Below are 19,614 nucleotides of genomic sequence, written 5' to 3'. Positions count from 1 at the left end.
TAATTTTTTTCTTTTTTTTTTTAATTTTCTTATTTTAATAAACATATAATGTATTTTTATCCCCAGGGGTACAGGTCTGTGAATTGCCAGGTTTACACATTTCACAGCACTCATCATAGCACATACCCTCCCCAATGTCCATTTCCCCACCACCCTCTCCCGTCGCCCCTTCCCCCCAGCAACCCTCAGTCTGTTTCCTGAGATTGAGTCTTTTATGGTTTGTCTCCCTCCCAATCCCATCTTTTCATTTTTTCTTTTCCTACCTCCCCCAACCCCCCCCGCCTTGCATCTGCACTTCCTCATATCAAAGAGATCATATGATAGTTGTCTTTCTCCGATTGACTTATTTCGCTAAGCATGATACCCTCTAGTTCCATCCACGTCGTCGCAAATGGCAAGATTTCATGTCTTTTGATGGCTGCATAGTATTCCATTGTGTATATATACCACATCTTCTTTATCCATTCATCTGTTGATGGACATCTAGGCTCATTCCACAGTTTGGTTATTGCGGACATTGCTGCTATAAACATTCGGGTGCACGTGCCCCTTCGGAGTACCACGTTTGTATCTTTAGGATATATACCCAGTAGTGCAATTGCTGGGTCATAGGGTAGCTCTATTTTCAGTTTTTTGAGAAACCTCCACGCGGTTTTCCAGAGTGGTTGCACCAGCTTGCATTCCCACCAGCAGTATAGGAGGGTTTCCCACTCGCCGCATCCTCACCAGCATCTGTCATTTCTTGACTTGTTAATTTTAGCCATTCTGACTGGTGTGAGGTGGTATCTCATTGTGGTTTTGATTTGTATTTCCCTGATGCCGAGTGATGTGGAGCATTTTTTCATGTGTCTGTTGGCCATCTGGATGTCTTCTCTGCAGAAATGTCTGTTCATGTCCTCTGCCCATTTCTTGATTGGATTATTTGTTCTTTGGGTGTTGAGTTTGCTAAGCTCTTTATAGATTTTGGATACTAGCCCTTTATCTGATATGTCGTTTGCAAATATCTTCTCCCATTCTGTCAGTTGTCTTTTGGTTTTGTTAACTGTTTCCTTTGCTGTGCAAAAGCTTTTGATCTTGATGCAATCCCAATAGTTCATTTTTGCCCTTGCTTCTGTTGCCTTTGGCGATGTTCCTAGGAAGAAGTTGCTGCGGCTGAGGTCAAAGAGGTTGCTGCCTGCGTTCTCCTCAAGGATTTTGATAGATTCCTTTCTCACACTGAGGTCCTTCATCCATTTTGAGTCTATTTTTGTGTGTGGTGTAAGGAAATAGTCCAATTTCATTTTTCTGCATGTGGCTGTCCAGTTTTCCCAGTACCATTTGTTGAAGAGGCTGTCTTTTTTCCATTGGACATTCCTTCCTGCTTTGTCAAAGATTAGTTGACCATAGAGTTGAGGGTCTATTTCTGGGCTCTCTATTCTGTTCCATTGGTCTATATGTCTTTTTTTGTGCTGGTACCATACTGTCTGGATGATGACAGCTTTGTAATAGAGCTTGAAGTCTGGAATTGTGATGTCACCAACTTTGGCTTTCTTTTTCAATATTCCTTTGGTTCTTCGAGGTCTTTTCTGGTTCCATATAAATTTTAGGATTATTTGTTCTATTTCTTTAAAAAAAAATGGATGGGATTTTGATAGGGATTGCATTAAATGTGTAGATTGCTTTAGGTAGCATAGACATTTTCACAATATTTGTTCTTCCAATCCATGAGCATGGAATATTTTTCCATTTCTTTGTGTCTTCCTCAATTTCTTTCATGAGTACTTTATAGTTTTCTGAGTATAGATTCTTTGCCTCTTTGGTTAGATTTATTCCTAGGTATCCTATGGTTTTGGGTGCGATTGTAAATGGGAATGACTCCTCAATTTCTCTTTCTTCTGTCTTGTTGTTAGTGTAAAGAAATGCAACTGATTTCTGTGCATTGACTATATCCTGACACTTTACTGAATTCCTGTACAAGTTCTAGCAGTTTTGGAGTGGAGCCTTTTGGGTTTTCCACATATAGTATCATATAAAGAGTGATAGTTTGACTTCTTCTTTGCCAATTTGGATGCCTTTAATTTCTTTTTGTTGTCTGATTGCTGAGGCTAGGACTTCTAGTACTATGTTGAACAGCAGTGGTGATAACGGACATCCCTGCCGTGTTCCTGACCTTAGCGGAAAAGCTTTCAGTTTTTCTCCATTGAGAATGGTATTTGCGGGGGGTTTTTCATAGATGGCTTTGATAATATTGAGGTATGTGCCTTCTATCCCTACACTTTGAAGAGTTTTAATCAGGAAGGGATGCTGCACTTTGTCAAACGCTTTTTCGGCATCTATTGAGAGTATCACATGGTTCTTTTTCTTTCTTTGATTAATGTATTGTATCACATTGATTGATTTGTGGATGTTGAACCAACCTTGCAGCCCTGGAATAAATCCCACTTGGTCGTGGTGAATAAACCTTTTAATGTACTGTTGGATCCTATTGGCCAGTATTTTGGTGAGAATTTTCGCATCTGTGTTCATCAAAGATATTGGTCTGTAATTCTCTTTTTTGGTAGGATCCTTGTCTGGTTTTGGGATCAAGGTGATGCTGGCCTCATAGAATGAGTTTGGAAGTTTTCCTTCCATTTCTATTTTTTGGAACAGTTTCAGGAGAATAGGAATTAATTCTTCTTTAAATGTTTGGTAGAATTCCCCTGGGAAGCCGTCTGGCCCTGGACTTTTGTTTGTTTGGAGATTTTTTTTTTTTTTTAAAGATTTTATTTATTTATTTGACAGACAGATCACAAGTAGGCAGAGAGGCAGGCAGAGAGAGAAGGGAGGAAGCAGGCTCCCTGCCGAGCAGAGAGCCCGATGCGGGGCTCGATCCCAGGACGCTGGGATCATGACCTGAGCCGAAGGCAGCGGCTTTAACCACTGAGCCACCCAGGCGCCCCTGTTTGGAGATTTTTGATGACTGTTTCAATCTCCTTACTGGTTATGGTTCTGTTCAGGTTTTCTATTTCTTCCTGGTTCAGTTGTGGTAGTTTATACGTCTCTAGAAATGTATCCATTTCTTCCAGATTGTCAAATTTGTTGGCGTAGAGTTGCTCGTATCATGTTCTTATAATTGTTTGTATTTCTTTGGTGTTGGTTGTGATCTCTCCTCTTTCATTCATGATTTTATTTATTTGCGTCCTTTCTCTTTTCTTTTTGATAAGTCTGGCCAGGGGTTTATCAATCTTATTAATTCTTTCAAAGAACCAGCTCCTACTACTGTTGATTTGTTCTATTGTTTTTTTGGTTTCTATTTCATTGATTTCTGCTCTGACCTTTATGATTTCTCTTCTCCTGCTGGGTTTAGGCTTTCTTTGTTGTTCTTTCTCTAGCTCCTTTAGGGGTAGGGTTAGGTTGTGTATTTGAGACCTTTCTTGTTTCTTGAGAAAGGCTTGCACCGCTATATATTTTCCTCTCAGGACTGCCTTTGTTTTGTCCCACAGATTTTGAACCGTTGTGTTTTCATTATCATTTGTTTCCATGAATTTTTTCAATTCTTCTTTAATTTCCTGGTTGACCCATTCATTCTTTAGAAGGATGCTGTTTAGTCTCCATGTATTTGCGTTTCTTCCAAATTTCCTTTTGTGATTGAGTTCTAGCTTCAGAGCACTGTGGTCTGAAAATATGCAGGGAATGATCTCAATCTTTTGGTACCGATTGAGACCTGATTTATGACTCAGAATGTGGTCTATTCTGGAGAATGTTCCATGTGCGCTAGAGAAGAATGTATATTCAGCTGCTTTGGGATGGAATGTTCTGAATATATCTGTGATGTCCATCTGGTCCAGTGTGTCATTTAAGGCCTTTATTTCTTTGTTGATCTTTTGCTTAGATGATCTGTCCATTTCAGTGAGGGGAGTGTTAAAGTCCCCTGCTATTATTGTATTACTGTCAATTTATTTCTTTGATTTTGTTATTAATTGGCTTATATAGTTGGCTGCTCCCATGTTAGGGGCATAGATATTTAAGATTGTTAGGTCTTCTTGTTGGACAGACCCTTTGAGTATGATGTAGTGCCCTTCCTCATCTCTTATTATAGTCTTTGGCTTAAAATCTAATTGATCTGATATAAGGATTGCCACCCCAGCTTTCTTCTGATGTCCATTAGCATGGTACCTTGTTTTCCACCCCCTCACTTTAAATCTGGAGGTGTCTTCGGGTCTAAAATGAGTTTCTTGTAGGCAGCATATTGATGGGTTTTGTTTTTTTATCCATTCTGATACCCTGTGTCTTTTGATTGGGGCATTGAGCCCATTAACATTCAGGATAACTATTGAGAGATATGAATTTATTGCCATTGTATTGCCTGTAAGGTGACTGTTACTGTATATTGTCTCTGTTTCTTTCTGATCTACTCCTTTTAGGGTCTCTCTTTGCTTAGAGGATCCCTTTCAATATTTCCTGTAGAGCTGGTTTGGTGTTTGCAAATTCTTTCAGCTTTTGTGTGTCCTGGAAGCTCTTTATCTCTCCTCCTATTTTCAATGATAGCCTAGCCGGATATAGTATTCTTGGCTGCGTGTTTTTCTCATTTAGTGCTCTGAATATATCATGCCAGTTCTTTCTGGCCTGCCAGGTCTCTGTGGATAGGTCTGCTGCCAATCTAATGTTTTTACCCTTGTATGTAACAGACTTTTCCCGGGCTGCTTTCAGGATTTTCTCTTTGTCGCTAAGAGCTGTAAATTTTACTATCAGGTGACGAGGTGTGGACCTATTTTTATTGATTTTGAGGGGCGTTCTTAGCATCTCCTGGATTTTGATGTTTGTTCCCTTTGCCATATTAGGGAAATTCTCTCCAATAATTGTCTCCAATATACCTTCTGCTCCCCTCTCTCTTTCTTCTTCTTCTGGAATCCCAATTATTCTAATGTTGTGTCTTCTTATGGTGTCGCTTATCTCTCGAATTCTCTCCTCGTGGTCCAGTATTTGTTTGTCTCTCTTTTGCTCAGCTTCTTTATTCTCTGTCATTTGGTCACTAATTCTATGTCACTATTTCTTTCTTCTGCCTCATTTATCCTAGCAGTGAGAGCTTCCATTTTTGATTGCACCTCATTAATAGCTTTTTTGATTTCAACTTGGTTAGATTTTAGTTCTTTTATTTCTCCACAAAGGGCTTTTATCTCTCCGGAGAGGGTTTCTCTAATATCTTCTATGCCTTTTTCGAGCCGGGCTAGAACCTTGAGAATTGTCATTCTGAACTCTAGATCTGTCATGTTACCAATGTCTGTAGTGATTAGGTCTCCAGCCTTCGGTATGGCCTCTTGTTCTTTTTTTTGAGGTGAGTTTTTCTGCCTTGTCATTTTGTCCAGGTAGGATTTGCTTTCTCCTGCTGTGGAATTCCACTGTTCTTGGTGAGCGAAGTTGGTTTTGGCTGGGTTTCTTGTTGATCTTCTGGGGGAGGGGCCTGTTGTAGTGATTCTCAAGTGTCTTTGCCCCAGGCGGAATTGTACCGCCCTTGCCAGGGGTGGGCTAAGTAATCCTCTGGGGTTTGCTTTAGGGAGCTTTTGTTCCCTGAGCGTTTTCCGTAGAGTTCCGGAGGACGGGAATGACGATGGTGGCCTCCCAATCTCTCGGCCCGGAGGAGCCGAGAGCTTGGGGTTCCGCTCCTCAGTGCGCTCTCAGAGCAAAGCGCCCAACCGCCCTGCCTCCCTGTCCTGCGGTCGCACCTTGAGGAAAGCAGTCAATTGCTGGAGTTGGAGAAAAGCGCCAGGTCGCTTCCGTCTCTGCAGCCTCCAGCCGTGCTCCGAGCCCACCCAGCCTGCGACCGGCACAAGGTAACCCCGGGCTTAGAGCTCACTCCTCGGCCTTGTCGCTGTAGCCGGCTTCCCCGTTCTAATACCTGCGAGCTCTGCGGCACTCAGACACCCCCAGTTCTTCTGTGACCCCGCGGGACCTGGGGTTATGCTGACCCTGCCTGGGTTTCACCCCGGTTTAGCCTCTGGAGCGATGTCTCCCAGTGGAGCCGACTTTTTAAAAGTCCCGATTTTGTGCTCCGTTGCTCCGCTGCTTGCTGGGAGCCGGCCCCTCCCCCCGGGGTCTATCTTCCTGTCGCTTTGGATTCACTTCTCCGCAGGTCCTACCTTTCAGAAAGTGATCGATTTTCTGTTTCTAGAATTGTTGCTCTTCTTCTCTTCGATTTCCCGTTGGATTTGTAGGTGTTTACAATAGTTAGATAAGCTGTCTAGCTGATCTCCTGCTACCCGATGTCGTCTCAGCCTGCTACTTCTCCGCCATCTTGACTCCTCCCCCCAGTTTTTTTTTTAAGTTTAAGTAAAGAGAGTTGTAAGTGAATTAATCACCACTATTATCCTATTTCAAAATCAAACTCTAACTATAAATTTACCATTCCAGTGAATTTTACACTACTTTCTTATATGTGTGTGTGTGTATGTGTATATATATATATATATATATATATATATATATATATATAAAGATTTTATTTATTTGACAGAGAGAACACAAGCAGGCAGAGGGATGAGAGAAGCAGGTTCATCATGGAGCAGGAAGCCTGATGTGGGGCTTGATCCCAGAACCCCAGGATCATGACCTGAGCCAAAGGCAGACGCTTAACCGACTGAGCCACCCCGGCGCCCCTCTTATATGTTTTTATGATGTTAATTAGTGTCCCTTTATTTCCACTTAAATAAATCCCTTTAGAATTTCTTCTAAGGCAAGTCTAGTGGTAATAAACTCTCTTGGCTTTTTTAAATTTCAGAATGTTTTTTATCTCTCCTCCATTTCTGAAGGACAACTTCTTTGGATATAGTGTTCTTGGTTGACATTTGGATATAGTGTTCAAAATATTTCAATATTTTGAATGTGTTATGCCATTCTCTTCTGGTCTGAAAATTTTCTGTTGAGATAGTTACCTATACTTTTATGAGGGCTCCCTTTTATGTCCTTCTCTGTTTTCTCTTGTTGCTTTTAAAATTCTTTTTTTACCTTTACTTTTGACAATTTCATAACAATATGTTTCAGTGTAGCCCTATTTGGCTTCAACCTATTTGGGGGTCAATGGGCCTCTTGGATGTGGTGTCTATTTCTACCTTCAGATATGGGTTGCCTGGGTGGCTCAGTCAGTTAGGAAGGAGTCCAACTCTTGGTTTTGGCTCAGGTCATGATCTCAGGGTCATGAGAACAGCCCCCACATTGGGCTCTATGTTCAGTGCAGAGTCTGCTTGGGATAGTTTCCCCCTATGTTCTTCTCCCTGCTCACATTCTCTCTCTCTGTCTCTCTCACTAAAATGAATGATAAATGAATAAAATCTTAAAAAAAAAATTTTTTTTGAAAGTCACCACAACATCCACAGGAACGTCTGTGAAGCATGGTAGACAGCAAGAGGCCAAGCCCCTGTTGGTCTCTAAGAGGGCGTGGGTACCATCTCAGTAATAATTAAAAGGAGCTTCTAATTGTCAGGCAGTGTGCTAGGCAATGGGCTAACAAAATGACTAAGCTCATTGAGGGATGCATAGTCCAGCAGGGGAAATAGATACATATAATAACGGGTTATATACATTTTATTATAAACCTCAATAGAGTTGTGCACAAGACAGTGCAGGACCATGGAGGAGGGAAGAGTTCACAGCAAATATACTGAATGACATGTACAAGGAATCTTTATGAAGTGGTTAACAAGGGGGTGATAAATTCTGGTGATTGTTATATAACTCTATAAGTATACATAAAACCATGAAATTGTACAATTAAATGAGTGAATTTTATGGTATATAGATTATACCTTAGGGGTGACTGGGTGGCTCAATGGGTTAAGCCTCTGCCTTCGGCTCAGGTCACGATCTCATTGATCTGGGATGGAGCCCCACATCAGGCTCCCTGCTCAGCAGGGAGCCTGCTTCCCCCTCTCTCTCTGCTACCTCTCTGCCTACTTGTGATCTCTCTCTGTCGAAGAAATAAATAAAATCTTTTAAAAAATTATACCTTAATAAATCTGTTTTTAAAAAATGAACACAGTAGTTGAGTGGAGGAACAGAACACTTAAGTTGAATATTATCTGAATATTGTGATCAGGTGATTGTTGGAAAATAAATAATAAACTTATTTAAAAAAATTTGCTGACATGTAAGAAATTTCTATGATACCAGATGGTATAACGGCACAAAGCAGAATCACTTTAAAATGAATCTTTGTCATTTACCGACAGTTTAAATAAAAAAGGTTGTAAATTTAAAAATTCGGATAAAACCAGGAAATATATTTTTATTTTCTAAAAATATCTTATTCTGACACAGACATCTGAACTATAAAGAGCCACCCTTTCTATTAAAAATGTCAAGCTCCTTCTTTAGTCCTTTAACACCAATAAGAATGCTGCCAGATGTGAGGAGGCTGCAGGCTGGTAACAGCTATATGTACAGATTGCAGTATGCTTTTCAAACTAAGTTAACTATAAATGATAAGATGTTTTTTAAAAAGTAGTTGGAAGTTTACTAGGGTCAAACAAGATGTTTCCAAAAGATCTACTATGAAATTTTTAATGGGCAACTTAAAATAACTTCTTTTAATACTACTGATCTGGCTAAATTTTCTGCATCCCCAAAAATGTATGTATGCATGTATATTAAAATGTACACATACAAAATGCTTAATGAAATCCAGACTATTGTCTACAATATTCAAAGCACTATATTAGCCGCTGCATGCATAATATGCTTCACTTAGAAATTATATTCATTATAATATTTTCCTCATGTCATTAACAAAAATCAAAAGTTAGCAATTAATATAGATGGTAAAAAATTCTAAATCACCATCATATTAGGAAAAACAATTTCCTTATAGACCAGTTTCCATAATTCTTTGCACCTCAGTGATTCTAAAATTGCTCTGGTACAAGTAGGATACTAACATTATAATCACATTCCATCTGCTCAGACCAACTGTCTGTTCAGCATATTCTGAAATTAAAGATAATGTAAAGCGAAGATAACAGTATTTATAAATTACATTACTTTCATTATCATCTTTATGGATATTAAAACTGTTATGACAATAAATCCTTAAATATTCTAAGTATCCATCTCCTCAGCATTGAGAGAGATGCTACTTACACAGAAAGCAGACATTTTTGTTTTTAACTTGCCCTTCAAAGCTAAGAACTGAACAGCAAATTCTTCTAGTTTCCCATATATCTGAGTTCAGCATACTTGAAATGACAGAGAAAAACAGGTCTTTACAGATTAAATATTGTGAGCTATGATTCGGATTAATAAATTATACTTTACAGAGCTATAAGAGAATTTTCCCTAATTCTATATCCTGAAGTTTTTCCCCCTTTAAACCCTAAAATCAGGGAGACTGAACCACATTCAGTATCATATTTAGCTAAGAAATTTTTAAGTGATATTAATTCTTCAGTTCAAAAATCTCCTTTCAAATTAATGACTTTTTCATAACTATGTTATTTCTAGTTTTTCTTCTTTCCTTATTTTATATTCAATGTATTCAATGTATTTTCACTGAATTTACATTAGAATAATCAAATGAGTAATATTCTTTACATATCCATCTATATATTCATGTAGATTACCTTCTAAATTTGTCAATTCCATGTAACATTAATATTAGAATTATTAATTAATTAATATTAGAATTAACATTAAAATTAGAATTACTATTTTACTAAAATATTTTACTAAAAATATGATGTAGCATTCTCCATGTTAGGAATGTGAGGAAAGCAATCATCTAATTGCAATGATGGTAAGAATGTTACTTCTTATTCTAGTCTATTATTTTAATGAGGCACAATACATACCTAGTGAACATTTAGTAGTATGAACACCCAAAATGGAGAACTGAGTTTTATTCCTTTCTTTTCTTATTATCCAATGTTTCACACAAAATAGTTTTATTAATCTTCCCATGGTTACTTCTTTCTGTACCAAAAAACTCTTAATGCCAACTTCCCCAACTTTTTTTTCTGATATACTCAACTTTTTTTTAACACTAAATATATTTGTGGTATCTACAAACACTGTACAACCTATTGCAACTTTTATTTGCCTTAGGTCTCTCAATAGTAATAATATAAACATATGGGTGGTTATCTGGAAGTTTTAAAAGAGAATTACTGTAGGGAGGCTGGGAAGACGGCAGAGCAGGAAGACCATAAGCTCACCTCATCCCACGGATACAACCAGGTAACAGTTATATTCAGCATAAATAACCCAGAAGATGACCCAAAGACTAGCAGAACAAACTCCACAACTAAATGTAGAGAAAAAGCCACATCAAAGGTGGTAGAAAAGGTGGAGATGTGGTGAGGAGCTAAGACTCTAGCCTCCAAGGTGGCGAGAAAGCCAGACTGGAGGAAGGGTAGAATTAAACTATCACACCAAGGAACTCCCTTGGGGAAAATGAATCCCCGTAACATTTGGCTTTGAAAGGAGAGGGGCTGAATTTTTGGAGTTCTTACAATAGCTGTACTTAAAATCTATAGTTTTAAAAGTCAGTGGGCTTGACTATCACCTGGAGGGTGATAGGAAGTTGAGTTTCCCCACCTAAAGAGACAGCACAGGGAATAGCCCAAGGAGATACCATGTAAAACTATCAGTTTGAAAAACACCTGATGCAAAAGGGAGGGAGAGTTACTTACTAATCTCAGAGCCTGTCCAGGAGTGTTAGAGTAAGAAACTAGTACTACTGCAGAAACAAAGGAGTTGGCTGGCACCATCTCCTTCCTTACTGCTCAGCAGAAACAAAGAACGACTTGTGGGAACCAACACAGTGCCTGCATTCACTACCTAACTTGCTCACACCAATCACTGTCCCCTACACTTTTACAAATCGACCCTTTCCAGTCATATCTTTTTCAGTCCCAGAGCTGTGAGTCTACTTTCTCAGGAGACTGGAACAACCTTACCAACACTGCGTCTTCCAACCCAACTGCTTTGTGGGGCCTTGGTCCTCATGGCAGCAGAGGTGGTCCAATAGAAGACCAATGCATACTTTGTTAAAATTGTGCATCCCTCTTACAAACACTGTGCAGATTTGCCCAGACTACCCAGTTCCTGCAGCTTTGATGAAAGGTCTCTTTCAAAAGCAGACCAGTGCATACTATGCTAAAACTGCATGCGCCACACCAGCTAGTCCCAGCAGCAGCATGATGTCCCCTCCCATACGCCCTTGACCATAGCCCATCCAAGGCCACTGATAATATGCAAGCAGCTCCAAAAGAGGCCAGTCACTCCAAAGTGACTCCTTCTCTGGGGTGAGGGGAAGATAACCACACACACACCAGTTAGATGGCAGCCCCCACAGTGGGCTGCCAACAGATAGTTGGTTTGACTGCAGGCCGTACCTACCAATAAAACCTTCTCACTAGACAACACCAGGAAAATATACTGCAGTTTGGTCCTACTCCATCTCTAGGAAATGCCTGATCTGACTCAATTCAAGCCCAAGGCAGCCCCAAAGGGGCAAAATACTGCCTACAACAGGCAAAGAAAGCCATTGCACATGACTGGACTAAAGGAAAAAGAAGCCAAGACATAATAACAAGTCGCACAAAACATACAGGAAACACCTGTGAAGTACCAGGTTCTGGTGAAGAGGGGTCACTGCACATTGGGGCAATATAAGACTTCTTCATAAGGCCATTACCTCTAAGAGAAGGAGATGTAGCTGACTTTCCTAACACAGAGAAACACAAGAGTTAGACAAAATAAGGAGACAGAAGAACATGTCCCAAATGAAAGAACAGGACAAAACCATAACAAGAGACCTAAGCAAAATCGATATAAGTAATATGCCTCATAAGGAATTTAATGATCAAAAAGATACTCACTGGATTGGAGAAGAGTGGAAGAAAACATTGAGAACCTTATCAAAGAGATAAAGAACATGAAAAAGAACACATCAGAGATGAAGAACACAATAAATGAAATTAAAAATACACTAGATGAAATAAATAGTGGGCTAAAGGAATCAGAGGAATGAATCAGCAACCTGGAGAACAGAATAATGGAAAGTAATCAAGCTGAAAAACTGAGAGAAAAAAATGTGCAAAACGAGAATAGTTTTAGGGAATTCAGTGACTCCATCAAGCATAACAACATTCTCATTATATGGATCCCAGAATAGAGAGAAAGGGGGTCAGAAAACTTACCTGATGAAATAATAGCTGACAACTTCCTGAATCTGGGGAAGGAACTACCAATATCTAGGAGGCACAGAGAACCCTCAACAAAATCAACCCATGGAGGTTGATTTTGACACAGACACAGAGTAATCAACTATCAGTAATCAACTGACAAAAAGTAGTGATAAAGAGAGAATTTTAAAATCAACAAGAGTAAAGAAAACAGTTACATAGAAGGGAAACCCCATAAGACTATTAGTGGTTTTTTCAGCAGAAACTTGGCAGGCCAGAAGACAGTGGCATGATATGTTCAAAGGAAAAAATCTGCAGCCAGGAATACTCTTTCCAGAAAGGCTATCATGCAGAACAGAAGGAGAGATAAACAGTTTCTCAAACAAAAGGTAAAGGAGTTCATGACCATCAAACCAGCCCTATTGGAAATGTTAAAAATGACTCTTTGATTGGAAAAGGAAGACTGTAAGTAGGAGTAAGAAAAGAAGGAAAAACAGTAACAATTAGTATATATGTAAAAGTCAGTCAAGGGCATCGAGTGGGTGTGAAGTATGACACAATATATCTAAAACATGGGTAGGGGGAAGAGTAAAGAATGGGTTCAAATTTAAGTGATCATCAATTTAACATAGACAGCTATATTCAGATGTTATATACAAACCCCATGTTAACCACAAATCAAAAATAAGTAAGAGATATGCAAAAATGAAAAGAAATTCAAGAACACCGGTAAAGAAAGTCAGAAAATCATGAGAGTAGAGAGCAAGAGAAGAAAGAGTCTGAGGAGAAGTAGAAAACAAACACAAATCAAGTAACAAAATAGCAATAAATACATATCTTATTGATATTACTCTGAATGTAAATGGGGTGATTGCTCCAATCAAAAGATAAAGGGTCGTGGAATAGACAAAAATACATGACCCATTTATATGCCCTGTAAGAGACTCATTTCTAAAGCCACCTGCAGACTGAAAGTGAGGGGATGGAGAAACACTTATCATGCAAATAGATGTCAAAAGAAAACTGGGGTAGCAATACTTATATCGGACAAAGCAGACTTCAAAACAAAGACAATCATAAAGAGGACAATCCAACAATAAGATACAACAATTGTAAATACTATACATGATATACATAAGATAGTTAATAACAAACATGAAGAAGCAAATCAATATTGATATAATAGTAGAGGATTTTTAACTCTGCATTTACATCAATGGACAGATCATAGAAACTGAAAGCAAACAAGGCAACAGTGGCTTTGGATGACACATTGGACCAGATGGATATAAAAGATATATTCAGAATATTCCATCCTAAAACAACAGAACACATTCTTTTCAAGTGTACATGGAACATTCTCAAGATAGACCACATATTAGGCCAAAAAACAAGTGTCAAGAAATTTAACTATAATGCTATGAAATTAGATATCAACTACAAGAAAAAATCTCTAAAGAGCACAAATACACGGAGGTTAATTACCACGCTATTAAACAATGAATGGGTCAACCATGAAATCAGAAAAAAATTAAAAATTAGGTGGAGAAAAACAGAAATAAAAACAATGATACACAGTCACTGGAATGCAGCAAAAGCAGTTCTAAGAGGGAAATTTATCGTAATACAGTCTATCTCAAAAAGGAAGAAAAATCTCAAATAAAAAACCTAACCTTATACCTAAATGGGCTAGAGAAAAAAACAATAAACTAAACCCAAAACAAGCAGAAGGAAGGACATAGTAAAGATTATGGCAGAAATAAATGATGTAGCAACTAAAAAAAACCCCAATAGAACAGATCAATGAAAGAAGAAGTTGGTTCTTCCAAATGATCAAAGAATTGATGAAACTCTAGCCAAAATAATCAAAAGAGAGAAAGAGGGTGAGAGGGCTCAAACAAAACCAGAAATGAAAGAGGAGAAATAACAACCAACACCAGAGAAATACAAACAACTATAAGAGAATATTATGAAAAACTATTATGTCAACACAATGGACAACCTAGAAGAAATGGATAAATTCCTAGACACATATTACCTATCAGAACTAAAGCAGGAGAAAGAAAATTTGAACAAATCTATGTAACTGAATCAGTAATCAATAAACTCCCAATAAACAAAAGTCAAGGACCAAAGCTTCACTGCTGAATTCTACCAACATTAATGGAAGAGTTAATACCTATTTTCTCAAATGCTCCCAAGAAATACAAGAGGAAAGAAAACTTCCATATTCATTCTATGAGGATAGCATTACCCTCATACCAAAACCAGATAAAGACACAATAAAAAAAGAGAACTACAGTCCAATATCTCTGATGAACATACGTGCAAAAATCCTCAACAAAATACTGGTAAACCACATCCAACAAAAATCATTCACCACTGTTAAATGGGATTTAATATTGGGATGAAAGGTGGTTAATTATTGACAAATCAATGTAATACATCACATCAATAAGAGAAATGATAAGAACCTTTCAATATCTGCAGAAAAAGCATTTGAACTAAAGTGCAATTCATGATAAAAACTCTCAACAAAGTAGGGTTAGAGGGAACATACCTCAAAATAATAAAGGCCTAATATGAAGCACCTGCAGTCAACATCATCCTAAATGGGGAAAAATTGAGAGCTTTTCCCCTAATGTCAAGAATAAGAAAAGGATGTCTACTCTCACTGCTTTTATTTAACACGGTACTCCAAGCTGCAGCCACAGCAATCACACAACAAAAAGAAATAAAAGGCATCCAAATTGGTAAGGAAGAAGTAAAACTATGGCTATTTGTAGATGTCATACTCTAGATAGAAAACCCAAAAGGCTCCACCAAAAACTTCTAGAATTGATAAACGAATTCAGTAAATTCATAGGATACAAAATCACATGAAATCTATTGCATTTATGTGCACCAATAACAAAGTAATAGAAAGTGAAATTAAGAAAACAATCCCACTTACAATAGCATGAAAAATAAGGAGATACCTAGGAATAAACCTAACCAAAGAGATGAAGAAGACTTGTACACTGGAAACTGTAACACACTGATGAAAGAAATTCAGGTTGATGCAAAGAAACAGAAAGAGAGTCCATGCTCTCTCTTCCATTGGATCGAAAGAACTGATGTTGTTAAAATGCCTATACTATCCAAAGCAAATTATACATTTAATGCAATTCCATCAAAATACCAAAAGCATTTTTCATAGAACTACAGTGATCTTAAAATTTGCATGGAACCACAAAAGACTCCAGATAGCCAAAGCAACCTTATAAAAGCAAAGCAAAGCAGGAGGCATCACAATTCTGGACTTCAAGTTATATTACAAAGCTGTAGTGATCAAAACAGTATGGCACTGGCACAAAAACAGACACATAGAACAATGGAATAGAATAAAGTCCCAGAAATAAGCCCACAATCATATGATCAATGAATCTTCAACAAAGCATGATGTTTTTGAAAAAAAGACAGCCTCTTCAACAAATAGTATTGAGAAAACTTGACAGCAATATGTGAAAGAATGAAACTAGACCACTTTTCTAAACCATACACAGAAATAAATTCAAAATGGATTAAGAATTAAATATGAGATCTGATTCCATAAAAGCCCTAGAAGAGAACATAGGTAGTAATTTCTCTGACACTGGCTATAGCAACATCTGAAGCAACATCCTGAAGCAACAAAAGCAAATATAGTCTATTGGGACTACATCAAAACAAAAAGCTTCAGCATAGCAAAGAAACAACCAAGAAAACTAAGTGGGCAGATATTTGCCCATTTACAGAATGGGCAAGATATGTGCAACTGACATTTCTAATAAACAGCTAGTCTCTAAAATATATTAAGAATTTATAAAACTCACACCCAAAAAACAAATAATCCAGTTAAAAAAATGGGATAACTCAGTCCTGTTTTGATCATAAAGTACCTTTTAACAGCTACTAAAACTAATGTTCCTTAGAACACACCTTAGAAAATTCAGCTGTATATCAATTTATATGATTCTTCAGATAAAGAATATAAGACTTTTCCTTGATAAATGAGTATGTACGTGTATATAATTATATAGAACACTGTGCTCAGCCAGTTCTTCTTGTGCCTCTCCAATCACATTTTCTCTAACTCATTTTTGTCCCATTATTTATTAATGTTGGTACTTCTCAGAGATAGCACTTAGAATTGTTTTCTTTCATAAGGTCCTTTTCTCAGCAATCTTTACTCATTCTTAAAACTTCATCTGCCATATCTGTAAAATATTTTCCCAAGTATTTATATAGCTCTGACCTCTTTCCCAAGTTTCAATTCAACATTTTCACTTTCCTACAGGACCTTTCCACTCTATTTAGTCTTTATCATCTGTCTCTGAACTTTGTCATATACTCTCTATTTCTAGTAGCAACACCAGTATTTCCATACTTATTTAGGTTTTGGCCTCTACCTTATCTTTGACTCCTCTCATATCACTGCTGTAGATATGGCTTTCACTACTGTTCTATGTTTAGTGTTTTAGAACATTTTATAGTGTCATCCTGAGGATTAAAAAAGGTTCAATAATTGCTCCTCATATAAAAGAGGAAACTGAGGCAAAGAGGCATGACCAGTGACCCAGCTAGTACATGGAAGAGTTGGAATTCAAACCCAAATCTACCTGATTATGGATTTGGGGCTCCTGAACACAATGCTCTCTAGACTTGATAAGAGGGACACAGAAGAACTCAGTTCTTGGGTAAACTTCCATGCTCATCCATGGATTGGGCTCAAGATAAGACACTTTCTTATCATCAGGGAAATGCAAATCAAAACTGCAATGAGATATCACCTCACACCTGTCAGAATGGCTAAAATAAAAAACTCAAGAAACAAATTTCAGAGAGACTGTGGAGATAAAAGAACCCTTGTGCACTGTTGGTGGAAATGCAAACTGGTACAGTCACTGTGGAGAATGGTATGGCGGTTCCTCAAAAAATTAAATATAGAATTACCATATGATCTACTAATTCTACTACTGGTAAATAACCAGTAAATACTGGTTATTTACCCAAAGAATACAAAAAACACTAAATCAAAAAGATATGTGCATTCCTATGTTTACTGCACCATTATTTACAATAGTCAAGATAAGGAAGCAGCCCTAGCATCCATCGATAGATGAAAGATAAAGAAGATGTGGTGTATATAGTCCTCAGACATAAAAAACAAATAAAGTCTCCCACTTGTGATGACACGGATGGAACTAGAGGGTACAATGTTTAGTGAAATAAGGCAGTCAAAGAAAGTCAAATACCATATGCTTTCACTCATGTATGGAATTTAAGAAATAAAACAAATGCAAGGAAAAAAAAGAGCCAAAAACCAGACTAAACTACAGAGGACAAACTGGTGGTTCACAGAGGGGAGGTGAGTTGAGGGAATGGGTGAAATAGGTGAAGGGGATTAAGACTACACTTACCATGATGAGCACTGGGTAACACAGAATTGCTGAATCACTATATTGTACACCTGAAACTAATATAGCATTCTATGTTAACTATACTGAAATTAAGAAAAAGATACCTTCTTACACCAAATTGCCATTATGCATAATATATATAAAACCTACTGTAACAAATTGTAATATATCAAGAATTTGGATTTACAAAGCATATCCTCATGGGTACATTTATTTGGTTTTTAAAATAACTTTATAAAAGAAAAATATTTTCTCCCCCGGTATGAATGTATTTATACTTCATTTTTATTAAATTTCACTACAGGAGTTACTCTACATAGGTCAGGATATGCCTTTAATATTTTAACAAGATTCTAAATATATTATTTATGAAATTTTTCTAGGAAACCCACTTTCATTCATGAGAGAGAAGTCCAAAAGTGATTACTTTGGTAGGCCATGAATTCTTATTATCTTAATGAGTTTTCCTTAAAATGATATACTTTGAGTCTCATGATGTATATAAATATAGACACATCACATATACTTGCAAATATTAGTTCCAAATTAAACTCCGAATCCCTCATTTAAAACAGTACCATATGAGCTAACAGTTACTGGAAACAGTTTAATAGTACTTTTTAAAAAATTCATTCTAGCCTGTTATATGTGAGATATATGCAGTCAACTGCTAAACCACTTTTTCCAATGCACATATGAAAGAATAAGATTTATCCCCTAAGTTCTGATTCTATAAACCTAAGTTCATGCAGACTGCTGTGTAAGGTCACATGGTAGAAAAATATTTATGAATGCTTAATATCAGTGGAAACCAAAAATAAAATTCACATGTAGTTCTATTTTAAAAACATATTTTGACCTAATTTATGGATAACTTTAGTTAATATTTTTAAGTTAAATTCCTAACTGCTGCAGTGAAAGAAAGATCAGTGAAAGTTCAGCAAGAGTAGTACTGTTGGTCTACATAGGGTTAGATATAACTTATCTGTAATAGTATCTCCCAAAGTATGTACCTTGAAACACACTACCATTATACTGTTGAAAAGGTTCAGAAAACATTGCAAATTTGATTCCTCTCTTGGATACTCACACTGTACAAACTCCTGGAAGTTTTGCAGTTAAAATGTATTTTTTTAGCTTATTTAATCTATCATTTCTCAAGTTTTTCAATATCTTAGTATAATTACGGTCATTGGATAAAAGATTGGAAAACATTGATCTACGATGATAGGCAAGAGGGAATTAAAACAAGTAGATGGTACCAAAATCATTTGTATTAGATTCTGGATTACAGGTGATTTTATCAGCTTTTCTTTTTGAATGCTATTTTTTAAAAGGATACATTAAAAAGATAATTGTCTCTAGGCAAGGCAACTAGACTAAAAGCAAACAGAAAAAGAGTATGGGATACTCAGGGTTTACTTAAGGTTTTTTTTTTTTTTTAATATTTTATTTATTTATTTGACAGAGCGAGATCACAAGTAGGCAGAGAGAGAGAGGAGGAAGCAGGCTCCCTGTCGAGCACAGAGCCTGATGCGGGGCTCGATCCCAGGACCCTGAGATCACGACCTGAGCCGAAGGCAGAGGCTTTAACCCACCGAGCCACCCAGGTGCCCCTACTTAAGGTTTTATACAATGTTAGACACTGGTGTGAAATCAGAACTGGCCATGCATATTTAATCCTTCTCTAAGATCACCTCTAAAGCATAAAGAAAGACAGTAAGAAAAGAACAAGTAAATCATTTATTAAAATGCTAACAGTCAGCATACTCACACTGCCCATTCTAGCTTCTCATTCTTAATAGAGTTGTACAGAGCCTGTAAAGAGAGAAAACAAGATGGAATTATTCTTTTCATTCTGTTCAATATTTTTATTTTTATTTATTTATTTTTTAAAAGATTTTATTTATTTATTTGACAGAGAGAGAGATCACAAGTAGGCAGAGAGGCAGGCAGAGAGCGAGGAGGAAGCAGGCTCCCCACTGAGCAGAGAGCCTGATGTGGGGCTTGATCCCAGGACCCTGAGATCATGACCCAAGACG

The 19,614-nt window shown here is 37.4% G+C and overlaps 1 protein-coding gene across 2 annotated transcripts in view; it reads right to left on the bottom strand.

Moving 5' to 3' along the window:
- The window catches only part of PSD3 (pleckstrin and Sec7 domain containing 3), a 536,900-nt gene that overhangs the window by 175,677 nt on the left and 341,609 nt on the right, over positions 1-19,614 (bottom strand). For both annotated transcript variants that reach the window (XM_080796195.1, XM_080796196.1), the window contains one exon: positions 19,347-19,390. In XM_080796195.1, coding sequence (XP_080652321.1) covers positions 19,347-19,390 — 44 coding nt within the window. The remainder of the gene's footprint in view (positions 1-19,346; positions 19,391-19,614) is intronic.

This window comes from Martes martes, assembly GCF_963455335.1.
Source record: "Martes martes genome assembly, chromosome: 2".
Classification (NCBI taxonomy): domain Eukaryota; kingdom Metazoa; phylum Chordata; class Mammalia; order Carnivora; family Mustelidae; genus Martes; species Martes martes.
The sequence above is the reverse complement of the archived record's forward strand: the minus strand, read 5'-3'. Positions and strand labels throughout refer to the sequence as shown.